The following is a 19346-nucleotide window of genomic DNA, read 5'->3' on the forward strand; positions in this document are numbered from 1 at the left end:
CAGGGGGCTACAAAGGGTGTGCCGGCAGCACATGCATATTATTACATCAGGGGTTGTCAGAGCGAATCGATCACACACTGTAATGCACGCGCTCCTCCGCCTGCGCCGCTCCCGTCAACGAGGGCCTGTGTGCACCAGCACGGATGATCCATCACGCCGCGCGAGACTGCGGCATCACAGGAGAACCCGACGTGTCGGTGAGAGGGACGGGGACGATTGCGGTGCAAGAGAGACAACCCGGGCGCTGGATGAGGCCCGCCGTGAAGCGTTAACGCGGCGGCCCCGGTCGCTCCGGTCCACTTCTGGAGCACCAAAACGAGGCGCTATTTATAGGAAACACGCAATTATACAAACGCATACTCCCGCGTTGACACACACACACACACACCTTGTTACTCTGAAAGTAGGCCAGCGTGAACCTGCCAAAAGCCCCGCTGAGCTGGAGCGAGGGAGGGGAGGGAGCGATGACTGTGGAGGCTGGAGGTGGGGAGATTTAGAGGACAGATTCGTCTTTGCGCCCACGTTATGGCGGCGGGGGGGAGGGGTGGGGGGGGGTTATGGAGCCTGACTCCATACAGCTGCATCCATTATGTTCGCGCAGGCTTTATGTCATGCAAACCATCTCGGGGAGATGACAGGAAATGAGCCGGGTTCCGTCTGATGTATCACTCGGTTCTGCATCCAGACCAGACGAGTGAGGGTAACCGCGCGGAATATGGGATGTACTCTGGGGCGCCGTCTCTGTCCGTGGTGCTGAAGCACGCAGCCGACGACTGCAGGAAGACGAAGAATATGAAGGCATCAAACAGAACAGGCTGATGTTCCCTGAAGTGACACTGAAGACTTATTCTAGCATCCAGATGAGGCGGTGCATTACATCCTCCATCTGGGTTTCACTGTTCCTCGGTTACGTCGAATGCTGCACCAGGACTTTGAGCTTTGTAACCTTTTCAGATTCGATTCCCTACGTTTTTCCAAATTCTTTTCCAGCTTTGAAGTTTGAATATTTGGTGTTTTCTTGATCTTTTGAGGTATCAGGTTGGTTTCTGTCAGACCAAACCAACAATTTGGCAGTTCTGACAGGTCACTTTATTGTTGATGGAAGGCCTGAAGACACCAGTCATTCATCTCCTCATCGTTTATGTAGATAGCTGCAAAGATGCACAAACGTGTTTGATACTCAATTTCTCCAAAGCGAGAGAGAAATGATCATAGTTGCACTGCCAAAAAAAAATCATGTGAGTCTCCTGTGAAAATGGTGCGTATTACCTCTAATCCTTGTGCTTTTTCACCATAATATAATGGGCTAACAACTATGTATAAAACGAGTATAATGTAAAACCGTCTTTATTTTAAGACATCTTATTTTCAGAGCTTTGCGTAGGAAAAAAAAAAAGGTACGCAGCAAGTTACAGAAATAAAGATATCATCCGTTTGCTTTAATGTGTGTTGTAAAAGCAGGAAAAAACATGGAATTTAAAGTCAGCTTAATTGGAGACTTCTCATCCACCTCAGGAATGCTGCATTTATGAGCGATGCAACATGAAAAAACGCTGACTGCATTTCCCAGTGGGCACAGAAAGAATTCCTCACGCCTCCGTGCTCTCCTCTGATCCGATGCCGGCGCCGCTTTAACGTGTTATAAGCCCAGCAAACGGACCGTGACCGGCGATGGTCGAACGCGCGCAGGTTTACGAGGAATAAACCTACAGACCTTTACGAGTACATGCCGGTAAATTTGGAACCTCATTAAAAAAAAAAAAAAAAAAGAAGACCTCCAGAGTTAAAGCGGGAGCCTGCGAGCTCGCGGTTGTGTTGGTAAAGGTCACCTACAAAAAAAACACACTGACAGTATCACAGTTTAACAGTTAATTGAGCCTTTGTTGGCCTTTTCCCATCTCATGCTACCGGTCTGCCCATTAACGCAGTCACATTGGCACGGTGGGTCAGTTGTGGCAGTTCCATTTCCCTGAACAACACTAATCGGACATCTGTAGGGACGGATAAAGTCCAGATTGGCCGCAAACGCGCAGGCCGCCCTCCGTCGATAGGCCCGACTCGGGCCAACCCTCGCACGACTGGCCCGACGCAAGGCACCGGCTTCCTTTCGCGGTTGGCTAGCGGCACACCGGCGAGAGCTCACCGAGGACAGTGTGCCTGGCGCAACCTCTGAAGATCGGCCCGCCGGCGCCAAGAAACTGTCCCGGCGACCAACCGACCGACCGACCGACCCCCCCGCGGCGGCTGCCGAGTGAGCCGATTGTCCCAACAAAGCCGGCGGCGGCTCACGGTGCTGCCTGCTGGCTGGCTCTGCAAAGTGCAGCTATCCGTAACACCTCCAGGGGGCATATGTCCATGTCTTTGAGTGAGCCGGTGTGTGTGTGTGTGTGTGTGTTTATGTGTGTGTATGCAACATCCATAACTTTTCCGCTGGGAAGGTGTCCTGCCAGCAGGCTCCAAAATCTCATTATACCAGGCAGGAAATGGGTTTTAAAGATCTCTCGGCGAGCCGCGCTCCTGGAAGCGAGGGCCACGGGTCTTCATATATCAGCGGCACGGACCTGGAGATACGCCCGCTTGCTTCAAGGCAGCTGCACTGCAGCACTACACCAAAACACACAAACCAAATGGCGAGGCGCGTTCTGTTGCATCACACAAGTACCAACTGTTGCGGTCTTGTGCAAATTAATTTTGGGCTGAGAGTTTTTGAGATTTAATGAATTTGAATTCTTCCACCGAGTCTTGTTAAGGGAAGGGCGCTTATTCCATGTGATGTTAAATACAGCTCAGCGGAACGATGAAGATGAAAAATAGCAGCGCCTAAAGTCTCATTAGGGGATTTTCTACATTTGGGTGAAATGTTTAAGTGTGTAAGCTTGTGTACACTGACTGGGGAGTTTAAAAGAAGGAAATGAAGGAAGCCGAGAAGATTAAGAGAAGGAACATTAAAAAAAAATTACAGTCTGGAATTTATTCAGCTATTTTGTGGCATGCAGTCGTATGTAGCGCAAGTTTCAAAAGTAGGTTTAATAATTTAGGTCAAATGACTAATGTCTTGAATCCTCATTTAAAGTAGCTGCCAGGTGCATTTTCACCTTGAGCCGTAATTATTTACAACGTGGAGCTCGGGTGTGACCTGAGCAAAGAGAAGCCAAAGAAACAGCAACCCACTAAACAAAATCCTTTAACCTCGAGCAGGCTCAGACTTTTGCAAATAGGAACGGAGAGCTTATTTTCTGCTCATGTTATTTTATATAAAATCCCCAAATTCTCTACGACACACAAAGCAGTAAACTCTATAATCAGCACAGCTGTCTGCAGATGTTTAGCAGCATTTGTAACAAGACGGTAGATTGTCCAAGAAAAGTCTTGCAGAGTTTTGCTTGGAGCTAAATGCTAATGAAAGGTTGCTAACACTAGCAGGTATTCACCATGTGCACCATCCGAAGCTAACATCTGCTAATTAGCTTAATTGGGGCTAGTTAGCTAAATTATGCTTAATTAACCAATGTATTGAGGACGACGAGAGCCTACATGTTATATATTATAGTACAGATAGTTATAGTATGTTCTAAAAAACAATGATAGGGATCTCTTTAATCATTTTACATCTAATTTCTGTCATCTATATTTTTTTAAAAAGAAAAGCTTTACTTAGTAAATCCTGTATTGAAAAACTACATTGCTTTACATTAAATGTGTCTACAGGAATAATGACCAACAAGCTCCTTTATAAGGCTGTTACATTTATTCAAAATAACAATATAATTTATACAGTAATGCCAAAAAGAACGGTTTTATATCGGTGGATTCTGGGAAACGAGCTTCCAAGCACTTCGAACGTCATCCGATCGCTTCGGTCATACTCTGCCATCCCATAATGAAACATTTCTGACACTCGCCTGGGCGGGATGCTCAACTACGATGACATGTTGGGTTGTGCATTTAACATGCGTTTTTCCTGCATATGGATCTTTTATAACATAATTCTAGAAATCCGCCTTATAAAGCTCATCAAACATGTTGAATCGTGACTTTTGCATTTCTGCAATAAAACACCTGATCCAAACCGTTTGCGTGACTCTTTACACAAATTAAGACGGTGTTCATATTCATTATATTTGTCCCCGTTCGTCTGAATGTCAATTAGTGCAAACAAGATGTTTACCTTCACTGATTGACTTCATTCTGGAGGAGCAGAGACACAGAGTCTCTGTTCCTCCTTACAGATTTCACCGTTACTCTGGATCCACTGACGCAACAAAAACAACCACAAAGCCGACCGCTGGAGAGTAAATAACAGCGGAATTTCAGGCCGCCTGTAAGAGGAACCCCACGTCGGGGGGCGCCGCTTCGGCCTGCGGAGTTTGAGGGCGAGTATGTCGGCCGTCTGTGTCCCGGCTGCAGGGGGGAGAGGCGGGGGGGGGAGCGGGGGGGCTGTAGTGGAACACGCTGATGTGTTTTCACTTCACAGAGGGGGGAGGGGGGGAGGGGGGGGCGCACACACTCCCGCTGAACACCGGTGCAGGCGCCCTGAACGCTGAGAGTCTATTAGGTGAATTGATATCGCCGGTCGCCGGTTGTCCTTGGCTGCCCCCGCGGCGTGCGAGCGGGAGGCCGAGATGTACCCCGGCGCAGTGGAGGGTAATGGGGTGTGTGACATTAGTGTTGTTCGGTGTGGGGGAACAATGTGCCAAAACGTCCCATCTGCTCCGCTCCCCCCCCCCCCCCCCCCCCTCCAGCCGCGCACACACACACACACACACACACACACACACACACACACACACACACACACCTCCTGATGCAACGGAAGTCACAGGGAAACGAGAGCCTTCCTTCCGTCTCTGTCCGATCGTGTAATGAGAAATTGCCAACGTGACGTCTCCAAGTGCCTTTTGTTCCCCTCCAAGCAGCTAAAACCAAAAGAGGCTCATTTTTCACAAATTAAAAACCAGGCTTTTTATTGCTGTACTGAACGTCCCCTCATGCAGCTCCCTGTTGACTGTGGTTGAAACCAGCAGCATCATAGTGGAGGTTTACGTCCACTGAAGGCGGCAAAAAGAATAATACAGGAGGACAAAGGGGGGAAAAATGAAACTAAACGTAACTGGAAAGTCTCCCATTATACTTTTCTTTTTGTTCTTCTCCGCCTATACAAGCGCAGATGTTTGGAGGGAAACCTCCTGCGTTGTTTTGCCGAGTGGCACCGGACCGACAGCCAGTTGAATGAGATCTACTGCAGTCGGGGGGCATTAGGGATGACGCTGAAAGGACGGCTCGTACATCATTGAGCATCACTCGTGCTGTGCGCTGTCGCCGGAACACAAATTGGATCACCTGCGCACTAACGCGCATCTGACACGGACGCACACACGCGGGATTGTGCCAAATGCACAACGCTATTGTTGTTGAACTCACGCATCCGTGGGACTTTATTGGGCTTGCAGGAACCTGCAGTTTGTCTCTCTTTGAAACACACAGACACGCACACGGGGGCCATTTTCGTTGCGCAGTAATAAATGCCACATTACTGTGATGCACCGCGGAGGACCGCGTCCTATAAAAGGTCGCTGTGATGGAATCTCCATTTGACATGAGATCAGATCCCAAATCTGAACCCCCCCCCCGGGACCCCCCAGCCTTCTCTGGCAGACGGATCCACCGGGAGCTGACGATTTATTAGCGAGGCCTTTCGATAAATCTAAATATTCATCGTTCTAAACCGCAGGGATTTGGAGTCTTTTTGGTTGATCGCGTTTTCCAGCTGACATCGTCGCCTCAGCAGCGTTTTAATAATCAATCTTTACAGCCAATGTCTGATTGAGAGATTGCTTTTTGTTCTTTTTAAAAAAAATAGAGCCACGGTGGCTGTACGACAATTGTGTTTTTGTTGATTTGTTGATTTAAGGGCTCGTACTCGGATCAAAAAGTGGCTTCCAGTACCAATGGCATAATTAAATGTAGCATTTCCAGCTGGAAGGAAAAACCACAGCAGCTTGTGGGGAAAGAACCAAAGAGACGATCAAATGGTGGAGCGGCTTCTTTAGTAAATGGAGAAAAAAAACACATTCAAACTTAATAAAACTTTTAAATGAAGGTTGTTTTTTTGGGGGGGAAATTGCTGCAATCAAATACAAAAAGGTTGACATTGAAATATTAAGACACTAACTGTTATGAAGAAACTACAGACAGCTGTTAATCAGTATTGCTTCTTTCTTTTCTGCTTAAAAAGACTATTTTATACAGCTCCTTATTACCGTTACCTCTACGATTTCATCGAGGAGTCAAACTGAGTTGGTGTTACATATTTCAGTCAAATTGAGCATTTGGCTTTGTAATTGATTGAAAATCAAACATTCTCTTTCTAGCTAGGAATGATTATTTTCATGTTGATAAATGGTGACTATTTCCACGAGAAGAGTCGCGCAGCCCAGCGGGACGTCATCAAATCGCTTGTTTCCTTATATTCGACGCACTGCGATTTGTGAGAGAGGAGGGGAGCAAACGCACAACTAAGAGGTGCAAACACGAGAAAAAATACTCATTTATTTGAAACAACGAAAAATATAAATGAAAGTCCCTTTTTTTGGCGTTATTTTTGTTAGCAATGTGTTATTTTTACAATAAAAGTTCAGGACAGGCCCGGATCTCATGCGGAGATTCCCTGCTGTTTAAAAAAAGGCCGTCTGACATCTGACGCTAAGCGAGGTGACAGCAGCCTTTGGTCATTGTACTGTAATCCCCCCCCCGCCCCTCAGAACAACATCAACCCCCTGAGGCAACAGTGGGCGCTCCCATCAGCTGTGTGTTTAAGCCCATTCGACACCTCGCGCTAATCTCTGCACACAGACCGCGGCGTATATAAAACGCGTGAGCTTCAGGGTCCGAAAGCGCCGTCTCCAGCATCAGCACCTTCAGACAAAGATGGATCTCAGAGCAGCGTTTCCCCTTCTCCTGGTTCTGGGCCTCGGTTGTGCCGAACAGGGCGGCGTAAGTCCTCGCTCACTGAATGCAGCCTCTTGTCTCCTCTACTCGCCTCCCGTACCGTCGCTGCTGTTCTTTGTGTAGTTTACGTTCTTCTCCTTTCCCCCCCCACAGGATCACGGCGGTGCAAATGGTAAGAGGCCTAAACTGAAAGACTGAATCAGGTATGACCGGTGAGATTCGTTGTAAAATAAATGACTGTTTTGCTTCCATGCATGTATCATAGAAGAGGATCTAACCACAGTTATTATGAAGATGAACAAGGGTGAGTCACCAGTAAAGTTCCACCCATATTTCTATATTCAGTCACGGAAAACATACCGGATTTGATTTTCTATTTTCTTTTCTTCCCACAGGGTCAGATGGCTATCTGCTGGAAGGAGATATGTTGATCCAGACTCAAAGGAATGCCATACGGTGCAGCAATCCAAGATACAGCTGTCTCTGGCAAAAGGGCGCCAGCGGGTACGTGGAGGTCCCATTCGAGATCAGCAACGCTTACGGTAAGTTTAAGAAAGCTCGCCCACCGGTGTCTAATTCACACACAGACCCCCTCACTAATGAGCCGCTGCAATTCCTGATTTTAGACAACACCGACAGGAATGCGATTTTCACCGCGATGAACGAGTTCAAAGCCAAGACCTGCATTCGCTTCGTTCCACGTCAGAGGGAGATCGCGTACCTGAGCATCGAACCGAGAGCCGGGTGGGTCTAATAAAATGAATCAGTATGAAGGCAAACTGCTGCGTTTGTGACCCATAACATGGACACCAGCGTACTGAGGCAGCAGCATCTCTTTCATACATTGACATTAGTAAAGGTATTTAAAGCAGTTTGAGTGCAGAACAGTTCTATATCTTTGGCTTTTTGGGTGGTTTTGTATGAGAATTAGTATTCAATATGTCTGTACAAATATGGCACAGGCGCCCAAACATCTGTCCATGCAGCACTGTGAATGTGAATGTAGATGCACGTTTAACCGGCTCCGTCCCTCCGCCCCTCCGCCTCGTCAGCTGTTTCTCGGGGGTGGGCCGCCTCGGGGACAAGCAGGTGGTGTCACTGCAGCGGTTCGGCTGCGTGCAAAACGGCATCATCCAGCACGAGCTGCTGCACGCGCTGGGCTTCTACCACGAGCACACGCGCTTCGACCGCGACGATTACGTCAGAATCCAGTTCAACAACGTCCCTTCCTGTGAGAGTCTGGCGCCGTAGTTTTGTGACACGTCCTGCAGGTCCGGTCGGGGTTTAATGATCTTCTTTTTTGCCTGCCAGATATGCAGTACAACTTTGTAAAGCAGGAATCCGACTATCTCAACACTCCGTATGATTACTCATCCGTGATGCACTACGGAAAGTAAGTTCACGTTAACGGAGAACCGAATTCTTTTTTCTCTTACTATAGAAACTCGGGCATGGGCGATATTTTATGATGATTCACGTGTTCATTGTCCAAATTTGCAGAACGGCCTTTGCAGACGCGGGAACAGAGTCCATAATCCCCATCCCCGACTCCTCTGTTCCCATCGGGCAGAGAGTGACTATGTCCGACATCGACATTCTCCGGATCAAGAGACTCTACAAGTGCTGATTTCACTCACATGGTAATCAACATTCATGTGACGTCATGATAATAAAACAATTTCATTCAACTCTTTTGTCTTTTACTTGATAGTCCAGTGAGGAGAAAATATATATATATTTTAAATCGAGTTGCAGGATGTTTTGGTCTCTGCTTCCGTTTTGACAATTGATCTGGTTCGCGTTCAGTCGCTGGACTGTGGATGAAAATTAAAGTGTGACGGTTCAGCTCAATTAGATTTTTCACAGTATTGTTAGTTACACATTCTGATGGTCGATAAAAGAAACCTAAATATTAATTTTCATCCTACTTATATTGGACGTTTTCTTTTGTGAAAACCAACGTGTGAAACGTTGGCAAAACCACACAGAGATACAAAATAGCCCGGGGGCCAAATATGTGGCAATATTGTCATAATTGAGTTCATTTCTCATGTTGAGTTGCTATCGGTGAGCATCAGTGCTGCCGTGCTTCAGGCGACTGTGGAAGGACAACGTTCTCACTGCCGTGAGGCACGAGCGCATCGCACGTGCTCCTCCAGCCGGGTTGAACCGCCGAACAGGCCGCGGTTCGGCCGGGCCTTTAATCTTTCATAAAGTAGCTTCAGCTCGTTTCAATCCTCCTACACATGAAATATTTAAAATATTCTTGTTGGGTGAAATATTTAACACTCCTGTGTTCGCGCTGCAAGAAGCTCAGCGGGACGCGCGGCCGTTTCTTGATCAAGACTATTTCTTTGGATCCTGATTTAAAAACAAGCCACCGAGCCGGAGACCCTTGGATTGACTCACAAACCACCGGCACGTTCCGCGGCTGCAAACCAGCCGTCCTCCCACGCGTCTCCTTCAGGACTGTGAGGAAACACCCAGCAGAATGTCTCATCCTCGCCGTGATTGGTCTCCGTAGCGCCTCATGAAACATTAAAACATGAAAGGGAGGCCTGATCCAAGGCGCATTAACGCACGTCACGGTTACTCCGCGACTGCTTTAAAAGCTGTCAGCTCCGCTTCTGGCGGACGCTCTCCGACCTCGCTTTAAAAGGGACGGCGTGCGCGCGCCCAGCGGGCCTCCCGTAGGCTGTCTGCTCTAATAAGAAAGAGGCCAAGCCGCGATGTCACGTTTAGCCAGCCGGCGGGCCGTTGACTCGCAGCTCGCGAGTGGATTGATGTTCCCTGTTAACGAGGTGTGTTGATAAAGTTGCACTTTGCACTGCGGGGAAACACGAGGAGGAATTGCTGAACAAGAGAGTTTGTTTTTGCAAAAGTAGATACGACGATGTGGAACAAACTGACGTGGGAACGTTTTGGTTTTGCGTTCTGTGGCGTGCGTCTCCTTTCAAAGCCCGCCCCGGGTCGGCTGCCGAGCGGCCCCCCTCCTGAGAAGGATGAAAGCAGCACTCGCGAAAAAAAACAAGGGCATTTAGTTAAGGACGCAATCAAAAAGAAGAAACACATTGGCAGAGACAATCTGAGAGTCTTTGTTGTTGCCCCGAAAGACCCCGGTGGAAACGATTAGCGGGCTGAGCGATCGAAGGCAGGCAGCCTCTCAACGTGTGCGTCTGTTGAAGCTTTGTGGCAAATTTTCACTTTGCTTCTTTGCTCGCAGATCTGAGGAGCCCGCGGAGTCGCATGCGAACTTCTGAAATGTCTGAACCTGGAAAGGCGAACGGGCGTCTGCTGTCGCTGCACCGCGTTCACAAAGGACCCTTCAGGAGACGGAGAGCGAGGACGCTCCAAAGCCAAAGACGAGTGACGTTTTCACAAAAATGGCGCCTCTGTAAACAGACCGCCCCCCCCCCCCCGCCGTTGCTCCGGGCCGCGTGGGCGGGAGCCGCGCCGCGTCCGCGCGCTGACGTATCGCAGCTGTCGAAAGCGACGCGGCCCCATTAGTGACGGAATCCAAGCTGAGACGAAGCCAGACGGGGAGCCGCGAAGGCGATAACAAGGTACTCGATGGAGATGTGAGGGATGGTGTTTGTGCATCACTCCCTGCGTGAGTCTGATGAGAACGGGGACATGGGAAGAGACGGCGGGGGGGGGGGGGGGTGAGGAGGGTGGGGGGTAAGATAAAGACAGAGAGAGAGAGAGAGAGAGAGAGACGGCGTGGAGAATGACAAAGGGGGGAGAAGTGGTTATGGGAGAAGAAAAAAGGACGGGGGAGATAAGGGGAGACAAATGGAGCAGGCGACAATGAGAGCGGGGGAGGGAGAGGGAGTGACCGGGACGTAATCAGAGGGGGGAGGCAACACTGGAGCAGATGAATCAGAGCGGCGAGTCGATGGGAGAGGGAGGGAGGTCCTGAGAGGCAGGTTCATCGACAAAGGGCCGCGGGTCTCACGCGCCGCCGATCGCCCGCCCGCCCCTCGGGGCTGAGACGCGTGGCCCCGCGAAGACGGGAGGAGCGGAGCCGTCCTCGACGTCGCCGGGACGCCCTGGCAACCTTAGGATCGGCGGGTTTCAGAAAGTGCATTCGCCTCACAGCGAGGAAACCGCACAATGCGATAATAGAATTGGTGTGTAACCAAGTTAATTTAAAGGTTAAACTTAATTTAACCCTAATAAATTACGGCAACAGACAACTTGGGGCCTTTCGGGCCCTCGAGGGTCAGTTTCCCACTTTGCCTGCTTTGCTAATCAATTCCGTCCTAATAGAGCCGGCGAGGCGCCTCACAGGAATACTGAAGGAGGGTCGCACAGCGTCTTAGTCACGTTCCTGGTGATTCAAACTGCTGTGCGACCTGTTACTCTGGACCCAAATGTGCTGCTCAGGACGGTGAGAGGACGTCGTCGCAATCGTGAACCACAGCAGCGTCCTCGCAGTCAAAGAATGACTTCAGCACCACGGACAGCGCACGCAGTAACCACCCAGCATCCATGAACCAGTGGAGCCCGTCCAGCCTGCGTGCGCGTTACCCGCTCACGGCGGCTTTGAGGTCGCACGCGAACAAAAATGTTGGTTTGTTAATTATTGTGATTCACGCTCTTTCGCGCGTTAACGTCCTTTTACAAAGTGCTGCAATGTGTCGTTTCTTTCTCTGCGTCGGAGGCGATGCCATCGCGTCTCGAGTGCTTACGTGGCACGTGCGCACGAAGCCGCCCTGTGATGCGAGCGGGCGGATCGGCGCGAAAGGCGCCCGAAAGGTGGGATTGTACAATCAGCGCCATAGAAATACAACTACAACCTTGAAACGTAGCGTTTACAAGTGCTAATTACACAGGTTGTGCGAGTGTGACTCGTGTGAGCCGCGTGGATGACGGCCTCACATCTCCGTGAAGTCCCGCGAGGCCGTTTATTCCCGCGTTATTAATAGCGACGCTTCCACCGGCAGGACGCCGACTCCTTCAGCCAACCGCCGTCTGCAAATGAGCCCGTGTGCATCGGGCTCGTCGAACGCCCGTTTCTGATTTCCTCTCTCTTATTTGTCCCGTTTGGTTTTTTTCTGTGACTGTGCTTAATGAAAAGGGGCGAACAGACGTCGACGAGATGGCAAAACGTTGAAGCGGTTCCCGAGAGCATTGGCGAGTGATCCCCAAAGCTAAAAAGACGTTTGCTTGTTTTAACTGTTGAATGACACCAAATGTGCTTCTGGAATTCCAGCGCTTCCACATATAGCCGATAATGGGAAGAGATGTTCCCTTTTTCTTAATCTAAAATGTTTCTTTTTTCTGTGTTTACAAGGCGACGTTCCTAAGAGGACGCCGCATCCCTGCAGGGACGTGCTGCACATTTAAGATATTTTCAACTTACTTTACTGTATCGGCCAATTAAAGCCGTATTTAATGCAGCAGTGCTGCGCTTCCAGGATGCGTTCGAGCTCCCTCGTAGAAAACCGGCCGAAGCCACCGAAGACAAAGCTTGAAAAGGTCAAACGTCTCTGACGGCGTTTTAAAAGAGTTCCTCCTGCGATGGCGTGTTTGTGGGCTCCACTCTGTGTTAGCGTAGCTTCACACATCATCTCGCCGCAGATAATTGGAAAACGTCTTCTCGTTGGATGAATGGGGGGGGGGGGGGGGGGAGAATGTGACCGTCCGCTCAGGTCGATGTTCGTCTCTGGAGCTAAAAATACTGTCCACCGGGACAAAATGAATCAGCAGAGCGGCGCAACAGCGCTCCGTAGAGAAGGAGAACCGTGCGGGAAGGTTCCTTTGTGCGTGCGCAGTCGCCGCGTCGGAGGAAGCTTTCACAGTGGAGAGAAATGAGATTGTTTTCTTTTATGTGAACAGCAATAAGCTTTAGCTTCCACCGCATCCCCGACCCGAGGCCCCTTCCATCCCCGACCCGAGGCCCCTTCTCCGTCCGCTCCCAGATAGTCCCCGTTCGAGAGAAAACCGGAGTGCGCTTCTCGTGCGCGGCCAACCGGAGAAACGGTCCACCTCCGAAACAGCAAAGAAAATCCATTTGAGCTGCTGTCTCCAAAAGGGAAGTTCCCCGCCAACAAATCCCCCCCCTCACAAAAAAACGGCAGCGGTGTGCGACGCCGTGTGAGCGCCCTCGTGCTCTCGGCCCGTTGCACCCGACACAGACTGGGACAAAGGGCGCCGTAGTTCCCCCAGCGGGCCTCGACATGGGGATCTGGGTGCTGCGTCGGCGTATTTTCCTCGTGGCGGAGTGGACGGAGGCAGGCGGACGTGTTCGGAGTCTCCACGTCACTCGGGATCCAGTTGATCATTTTTCATGGCGGGAGGAGCGGTGAAGCTGGCGCCAACAGTGTTCGGGCTCCTCTTCTTCAGTTCACCGGGTCTCACACCTGTGTGTGTGTGTGTGTGTGTGTGCGTGTGTGTGTGCGCGTGTGCGTGTGTGCGCTTTACAGTGGCTGTTTTTGCATATGTGCAAACTACTGAAATTGAGGAGCTGAAGTTTGGCGAAACAAAAAATATGTTTTCTGCAACCTTGTGAAAACGGGTTCAAAGACATCTGACGATAATGAGAACATTATCGGTTAAAGTTTGCGATTCATTTCCATTCCAAAAGCTTGTTTTTGGGAGTCGCTCTCGTGCATCTTATTCTCAGGTGGTTGTTTTGAGTGAGCGGCTTTCACACACGAGTTGGTACAAGAATCTAATTGAAGTTTCCTTCCCGTAACTAACATGACATGTTGTGAGCAGCATCATGCCTCGTGCAACGAGAGGCCTGTTAAACCATGAAATTGACCAGTGTTACAAAAAAAAAAATTGAGGGGGAGAAAGTAGAAAAGAGAAGTTGTTGTTGTCCTTTTTTTAAAATGTCCAACTTGACGTTCCGCTTTCAAAGCAGTGCGCGACACTCGACCACGTGACAAAAAAATACTTTGCTGACAAAACGAGATACGCCGACGCCCATGTCTGCACGATTTACACCGTGGCAAAGTGAACGCTTTCAAGTGGCTGCCGAAAGGGACGGTCATTCTCTCGGTGAAAGTGGTGTCCGTGACATTAAAAATGCAAAATATGTGGGATTTGTGGGAGAAATGTGAGCCAAAAAAAAACATGACTTTCCCATTCACACACACACACACACACGCACACGCACACACACACACACACACACACACACACACACACACACACACACACACACACACACACACACACACACACACACACCGGCCTTCATAGAGATCGTTTCATAACCTCCACTAAAAGCCACAAGTACAAGCATAGCAACGGTAACCAAGGCTCGGATAAGGCCAGTGTCAGGAACACTGGCAGCATGAGAGGAGGGGGGAGGAGGGGGGAGGTGGGGTGTACTGCTGTGGGGATTCAACCTGACAAGGGGGGGCGTCTTTTAGCTCCAATGGCGGCGCGATGTCGCCAAGCCCGGGGAGGGAAGCCCCCGTGCAGCACGCCGCGTTCCGGAGGGCGCTCCTATGATCGATCGCCTTTCCTCACCCCCCCCCCCCCCCCCCCCGCTTTGATTTAAAGTCGATGGCGTCTACGGACACCGAGGTGGAGCAGAGCGACCCGTAATGTCTCCTCGCAGGCCGCCGCCCTCCAGGAGCCGCCCAAACACACACCGAGCAGCCCCATCGGGCCAGGAGCAAAAGCCTGATCCTGGTGATCACTCATCCAGCTGTTATGCATCTGGCAGCCGGGACAGAGAGCGCAAGGTGTTCACCGGCGATTTGTTTGGCGGAGATTGATCGCGACAGCTCAACACAATGCGAACATCCTTTTTCAACGAGGGGAAGACAACGCACTACAGCCGGACTTCATGTCTCCTGCCTCGGCAGTGCGGATCCACGTCTGTAGCCAAAAGCTGAAAACTGGACCATCCCTCAGAAGTTGTTCCTCGTGAAAGCGCAAAACCAGTCAAACTCCAGAGGCGCCTGCAAAAGGAACACGCCTGTCACATCCTTGCGTGGAGCTCCTTTGAGGTACGGCGAGTGCGCACACTGCAGTCCCCCCCCCCCCGAAGACCCGGCGGCTTCATATGAACTGGCATATCCGGTGAAAAGGCTCACCTGCCGCGCTGCGAGGACAAAAGCTGTGCCGGATATAGCCGGGCACGCTCGACACACATTTGCACATTCATGACATGGCGGAAAAACAGAAAGGGAAGGAATGGAATATTTCGCCCTTTTCAAGTGGAAATCGACCTATTTTAACAAGCTGGGCAGTAAAATGCACAAAGATACATTACCGACCACCACACATCAATCATCAATCTGTCGGCGGCTGCTGCTGCTAAATACTCGGGACTGTAAAAATGCATATTTATGTGAAAAGACATTTGTACTTGTACTCCTCAAGAAAGAAGATTGCGGCTCGTCAGAGTGGAAGAGGACCTTTGTGTGCCTGCACATGAAAAACAAGAATAGAGCTGCTTTGGATGAATAAGGCGGCCCAGCAATGACTCTCACACGCGACGGCCTCCCTGTGTGCGTTTGGTCGCTCCACGCCGGCGCTTCAATCTCGGTCTCGGATTGCAGAGGAGAAAACGCTCCACCGAATACGCCCTTGGATGCATGACGCAAAGCTACATCGACACCGCCACAGTTCACGCTCACCACGAGCTTCTGCCGGTTTACGGGATTTTCAGCTGAGAGTGAGTTGACATTTCCGCACCACAAGAATACCGTTTCTCTCCGTATTCTCTCGTCGCTCTTCCTTATTTTAAACAGCTCACTTAACACAAAGCTATTCGGGATGAAGACACCGGTTGTTTCACACCGGGGAGGGAAAATGCCAGAGTCGATGCATCAAGTGACTGCTCGGCCCTGCAGACCTTTCCCTTCTCAGCAATCCAATCAAAAACAGGCAAATGACGTCGCAACAACGGTTTTGTCGATAACTCAAATCAAATCACACAATAAATCATCAAAATACCCACATTTACAATCAGAGACTTTGAAAATCGTGCATTCGCTGCTGGTTGATGACTCACTCTAAATGAAAAGGTTTTCAAAGAAAAAAGCGCTTCGAAGCACTTATTTGTCCTTTGAGCGGCTACAAAAAGCATAAAATATCACAGCCTGTGACTATTTAGGGAAGAATATGTCTGAAATAAATCACGAGTGTTCCCTTAACCCCGTTGAGAATATTCAAACTTCAATCCACGCAGTGGATTTCCGTCAAAATGTACAATGACGAGTTGATCTGAACACGAGCGCCCGGAGGCGGAATCGGGGAGACGCGGCTGCGTGAGGGATTGATAACGAGACAACGCGGACACAGTTCAAAGCATCGCGACGGCTGTGCTGCTCCGTGTCCCAGTGTAGCCCCCGAATACTGACCTGTACCCCCCCCCCCCACCCATGACACCCCCCATCACTCACACTGTATAGTTAATGATGATGTTCAAGTCCTATGATCCGTTTTCTTTTATTTCTCTCCGCTTTGTTCGAGGCCACGATGTTGAAATGATGTAATGCAAAATATGTAAAACTAAATCTTAAAAATAGCATTTTTTTTTCTCTCTCTTATTTCCTGTCCGTTGGTACATTGAGGGAGAAAATGAACCTTAATATTCCGTGAGGATGGTGGTTCAAAGAGCCGCTGCGTTGACGCTCTTCTCTTTGTTGCCTGTGTTCTGTTATAAAGTTTAAAGTTATAAAGCTTTGTCGCTCCTGCTGGCCCTGATTTTCCACATGGATCCCGATATCAGGAGGGAGGAAGTAAGACATCCGGCAGTGTTACAGATGAGATGCGTGTAAAAAACCAAGTCGGCTGCTTTCTATATTGCAAAGGACAGCCGGCCTCGCTGGGACGTGGGACCACACCCATAAATTATTCTACTTATTTATAATACAATCAAACACCAATCAGAATCGTTTGAAATCTATTGAATATTTCCCCCCCCAGATGTTGCAAAAGGAAAATGCCCAAACTCATTCGTCTGTGCGTCTTTCGATAATATTCACTACTTCTAAACACTACGGGGTCACGGGCCCTTAAAACGGACCCTCGGGGTCCCTGCTGGCAAAAACACATTGTGATTGGTCGTCTCTGACCTCCACTCGGAGGCCCAGCTTTGGCCTGCAGGGCACGACAGACACCTATAGGGCCGCAAGAAGCAAGTAGCCCCCGAGCAGGAAGTTATGAATACTCTCCTCTCTCCGTCTCTTCAGGTGGAAGGACGCAGGGAGCGCGTGGACCTCACCTGGACCTCACCTGGACCTCACCTGGACCTCACCTGGACCTCACCTGGACCTCACCTGTCTGCATCTGTGTTGGAACAGACCGCGTACGTGGGAACCAGAAGCTCCACTTTGACGTAAAAGCTTCTCAGATGTTTTCCCCACAGTCTTGTTGAGTTTCTCCTCAGTTCTTTTTTGATTTGCTAGTTTTATTTCCTGTGTGCAGCAGTGACGCATTTGTTACTACGCATTAGTAAGGACGACTTTTACTTCCCATTTACTCCTCTTTGACGTTTAGGATTAGGAATGTGTGAGCCAGAAATGCGCTTCGCTTCTACCAACACAGGACAAAAATACGAGCTGGCGCAATAATTGAGGCTCAGCTTGCTCTTCAGTAAATTCCTCAAAACAGTCGGGCCGCCTGCCAACGTCCTGTTTTCCTACTTTACACGGATTAAATGCGACGAATAATGTCCGCACGTCCGCTGCGTTCATCGCCCGCGCAGTAACCGGGGGCCCCCCCCCGTGGCGCCACGTGACCCGGTCCGTGCCTGCGCACCTGGGCACGCGCGCGGGCAGCGTCCGCCCTGGAGAATCACATTTTTTTTGGATTCGCTCCATTTCACGGCGTAATTGAAATAAGTGCTTTAGCACCTGATCATCCAACCGGGAAAACACAGAGGGGGCAAATCGATGTCCGGTCGCGAAGCCCGACGGGTGCAACGGGAGGTCGGGTGTTGAATACCGTGAGTCCTAGTTTAGAATTTCCATGCATGGCCGAGCACGTTGCGACACATCTATTTATTGTACAGTTTGAATGAAATTCCTTTACGATGGTTTGCTTTTTTTTTGATGTGGGGGAGAGAGAATGAAATGGAGGAAATATTACCACCACATGAGATGTGCAAGAATTATGCAATGCATCAAGATTAAAAACATTTTGCATCATCTCCAACCCGAGCAAACCTCGGTTTCACCAAGTATGCATGCAATGCCACGTGCATTATACGCACTTTTGGAATTAAAAGACCGACTAAGTAGCTACCAGGAGGACCTGATGCATGTTGGTGTGTATTTCATGGGCTCTAAAACAAACTCAAACCCCAAACCAAAGGAGTCTTAACTCAGCCACATAATTAGGGGCTTGTAATTATGTTGTCAGCAGATTACACATCATCTCTCACGCCGCAGTGGGCCGTCGCATGCTGCGTCGTAAACAGATAAAAGTCAACCGTGTAAAGATATCTCGGGCACCGCTGCGAACCGCTCACACAGCCGCCATCTTTAAACCAGCGCCGCCAGCGGGAGACTTCTGCAGTTTGCAGATCATTTACTGCCTTACGCGTGACGCCGACGAGCTCCCGCTTGCGCGCGCGTTAACGCGTCGCGCCCGAGAACCGACTGCGTCTCGCTCCGCGGCGGCCCGCTCCACGGCGCCGGCGTGACGGAGCTCCTCCGACACTCAGCGCAGAGTCAAAGCAGGCTTTCCTGAAACGTGAAAATCAATCATGGATGACAGCTCATTTGGGCAATCTACCGGGGGGCGGGGGGGGAGAGTAGGAATTCCAGTTACACAGTCGGTGACCGTGGATGCGTGCAGCCTCTGCCTGCCCTTGTTGTTGACGCCTGCAACCGGTCACATGATGTGCATGATGTGGGCGTGGCTTATTCAGTGGAGTTCGAATAGACGGAAACGTTGAGCTTCTATCCGCACGACGACGTCGCCGCCCTCTGCGTGCCGACAGGAGCTCACGTGACCCCGCTTAACCTTTAGCTCGGCATCGCAAAACCCACGATCCGCTCTGTGGCCCTGCGGTCGCCCGTGGACAGGGCGCCGCAGCGGCCCGCCGCCGAGTCCAAAAAAAAAGGGGCCGAAAACCAATAGCGTTTTGTCGGGGCAATCCGATAAAACACTGGTGTCATATTTTCCTTCCTGTCCACCTCTCCTGCCGACGTCCCGTACATCCCAGCGGAGACGCCGTGATTCATACGAGATGTGTTGCCGTCTCTCAGTATCCGATGAGCGAAAGGCACCTTGGGGAATTTTATGATCCATGACGAAGCGCCCGGGATCATTTTGGATGTATGCATGTGTCACTGCATATTAATAACGGCCTCTGTCTCATGAAAGCACCAGCGCACCTTCGAAAGGAGATAATTTAATCTTCCCCCTGCCGAGCCTCCTCTCCTCTCCACGCTCGCTAATACTTTCAGTCAAAGGAGCCA

The 19346-nt window shown here is 50.1% G+C and overlaps 2 protein-coding genes across 5 annotated transcripts in view; one reads left to right on the forward strand and one right to left on the reverse strand.

Annotated features, from left to right (window-relative positions):
• Positions 1 to 19346, reverse strand: part of LOC120808129 (MAM domain-containing glycosylphosphatidylinositol anchor protein 2) — a 106680-nt gene that overhangs the window by 73698 nt on the left and 13636 nt on the right. The gene's annotated exons all lie outside the window — the stretch shown is intronic.
• Positions 6928 to 8575, forward strand: galce (hatching enzyme). The gene is made up of 8 exons (NM_001267674.1): positions 6928 to 6993; positions 7102 to 7120; positions 7214 to 7252; positions 7344 to 7490; positions 7575 to 7692; positions 8001 to 8179; positions 8260 to 8341; positions 8449 to 8575. The coding sequence occupies exons 1-8, from the start codon at positions 6928 to 6930 to the stop codon at positions 8573 to 8575; spliced, it is 777 nt and encodes a 258-aa protein (NP_001254603.1).

The sequence above is a fragment of the Gasterosteus aculeatus genome, chromosome 18 (assembly GCF_964276395.1).
Source record: "Gasterosteus aculeatus chromosome 18, fGasAcu3.hap1.1, whole genome shotgun sequence".
Classification (NCBI taxonomy): Eukaryota; Metazoa; Chordata; class Actinopteri; order Perciformes; family Gasterosteidae; genus Gasterosteus; species Gasterosteus aculeatus.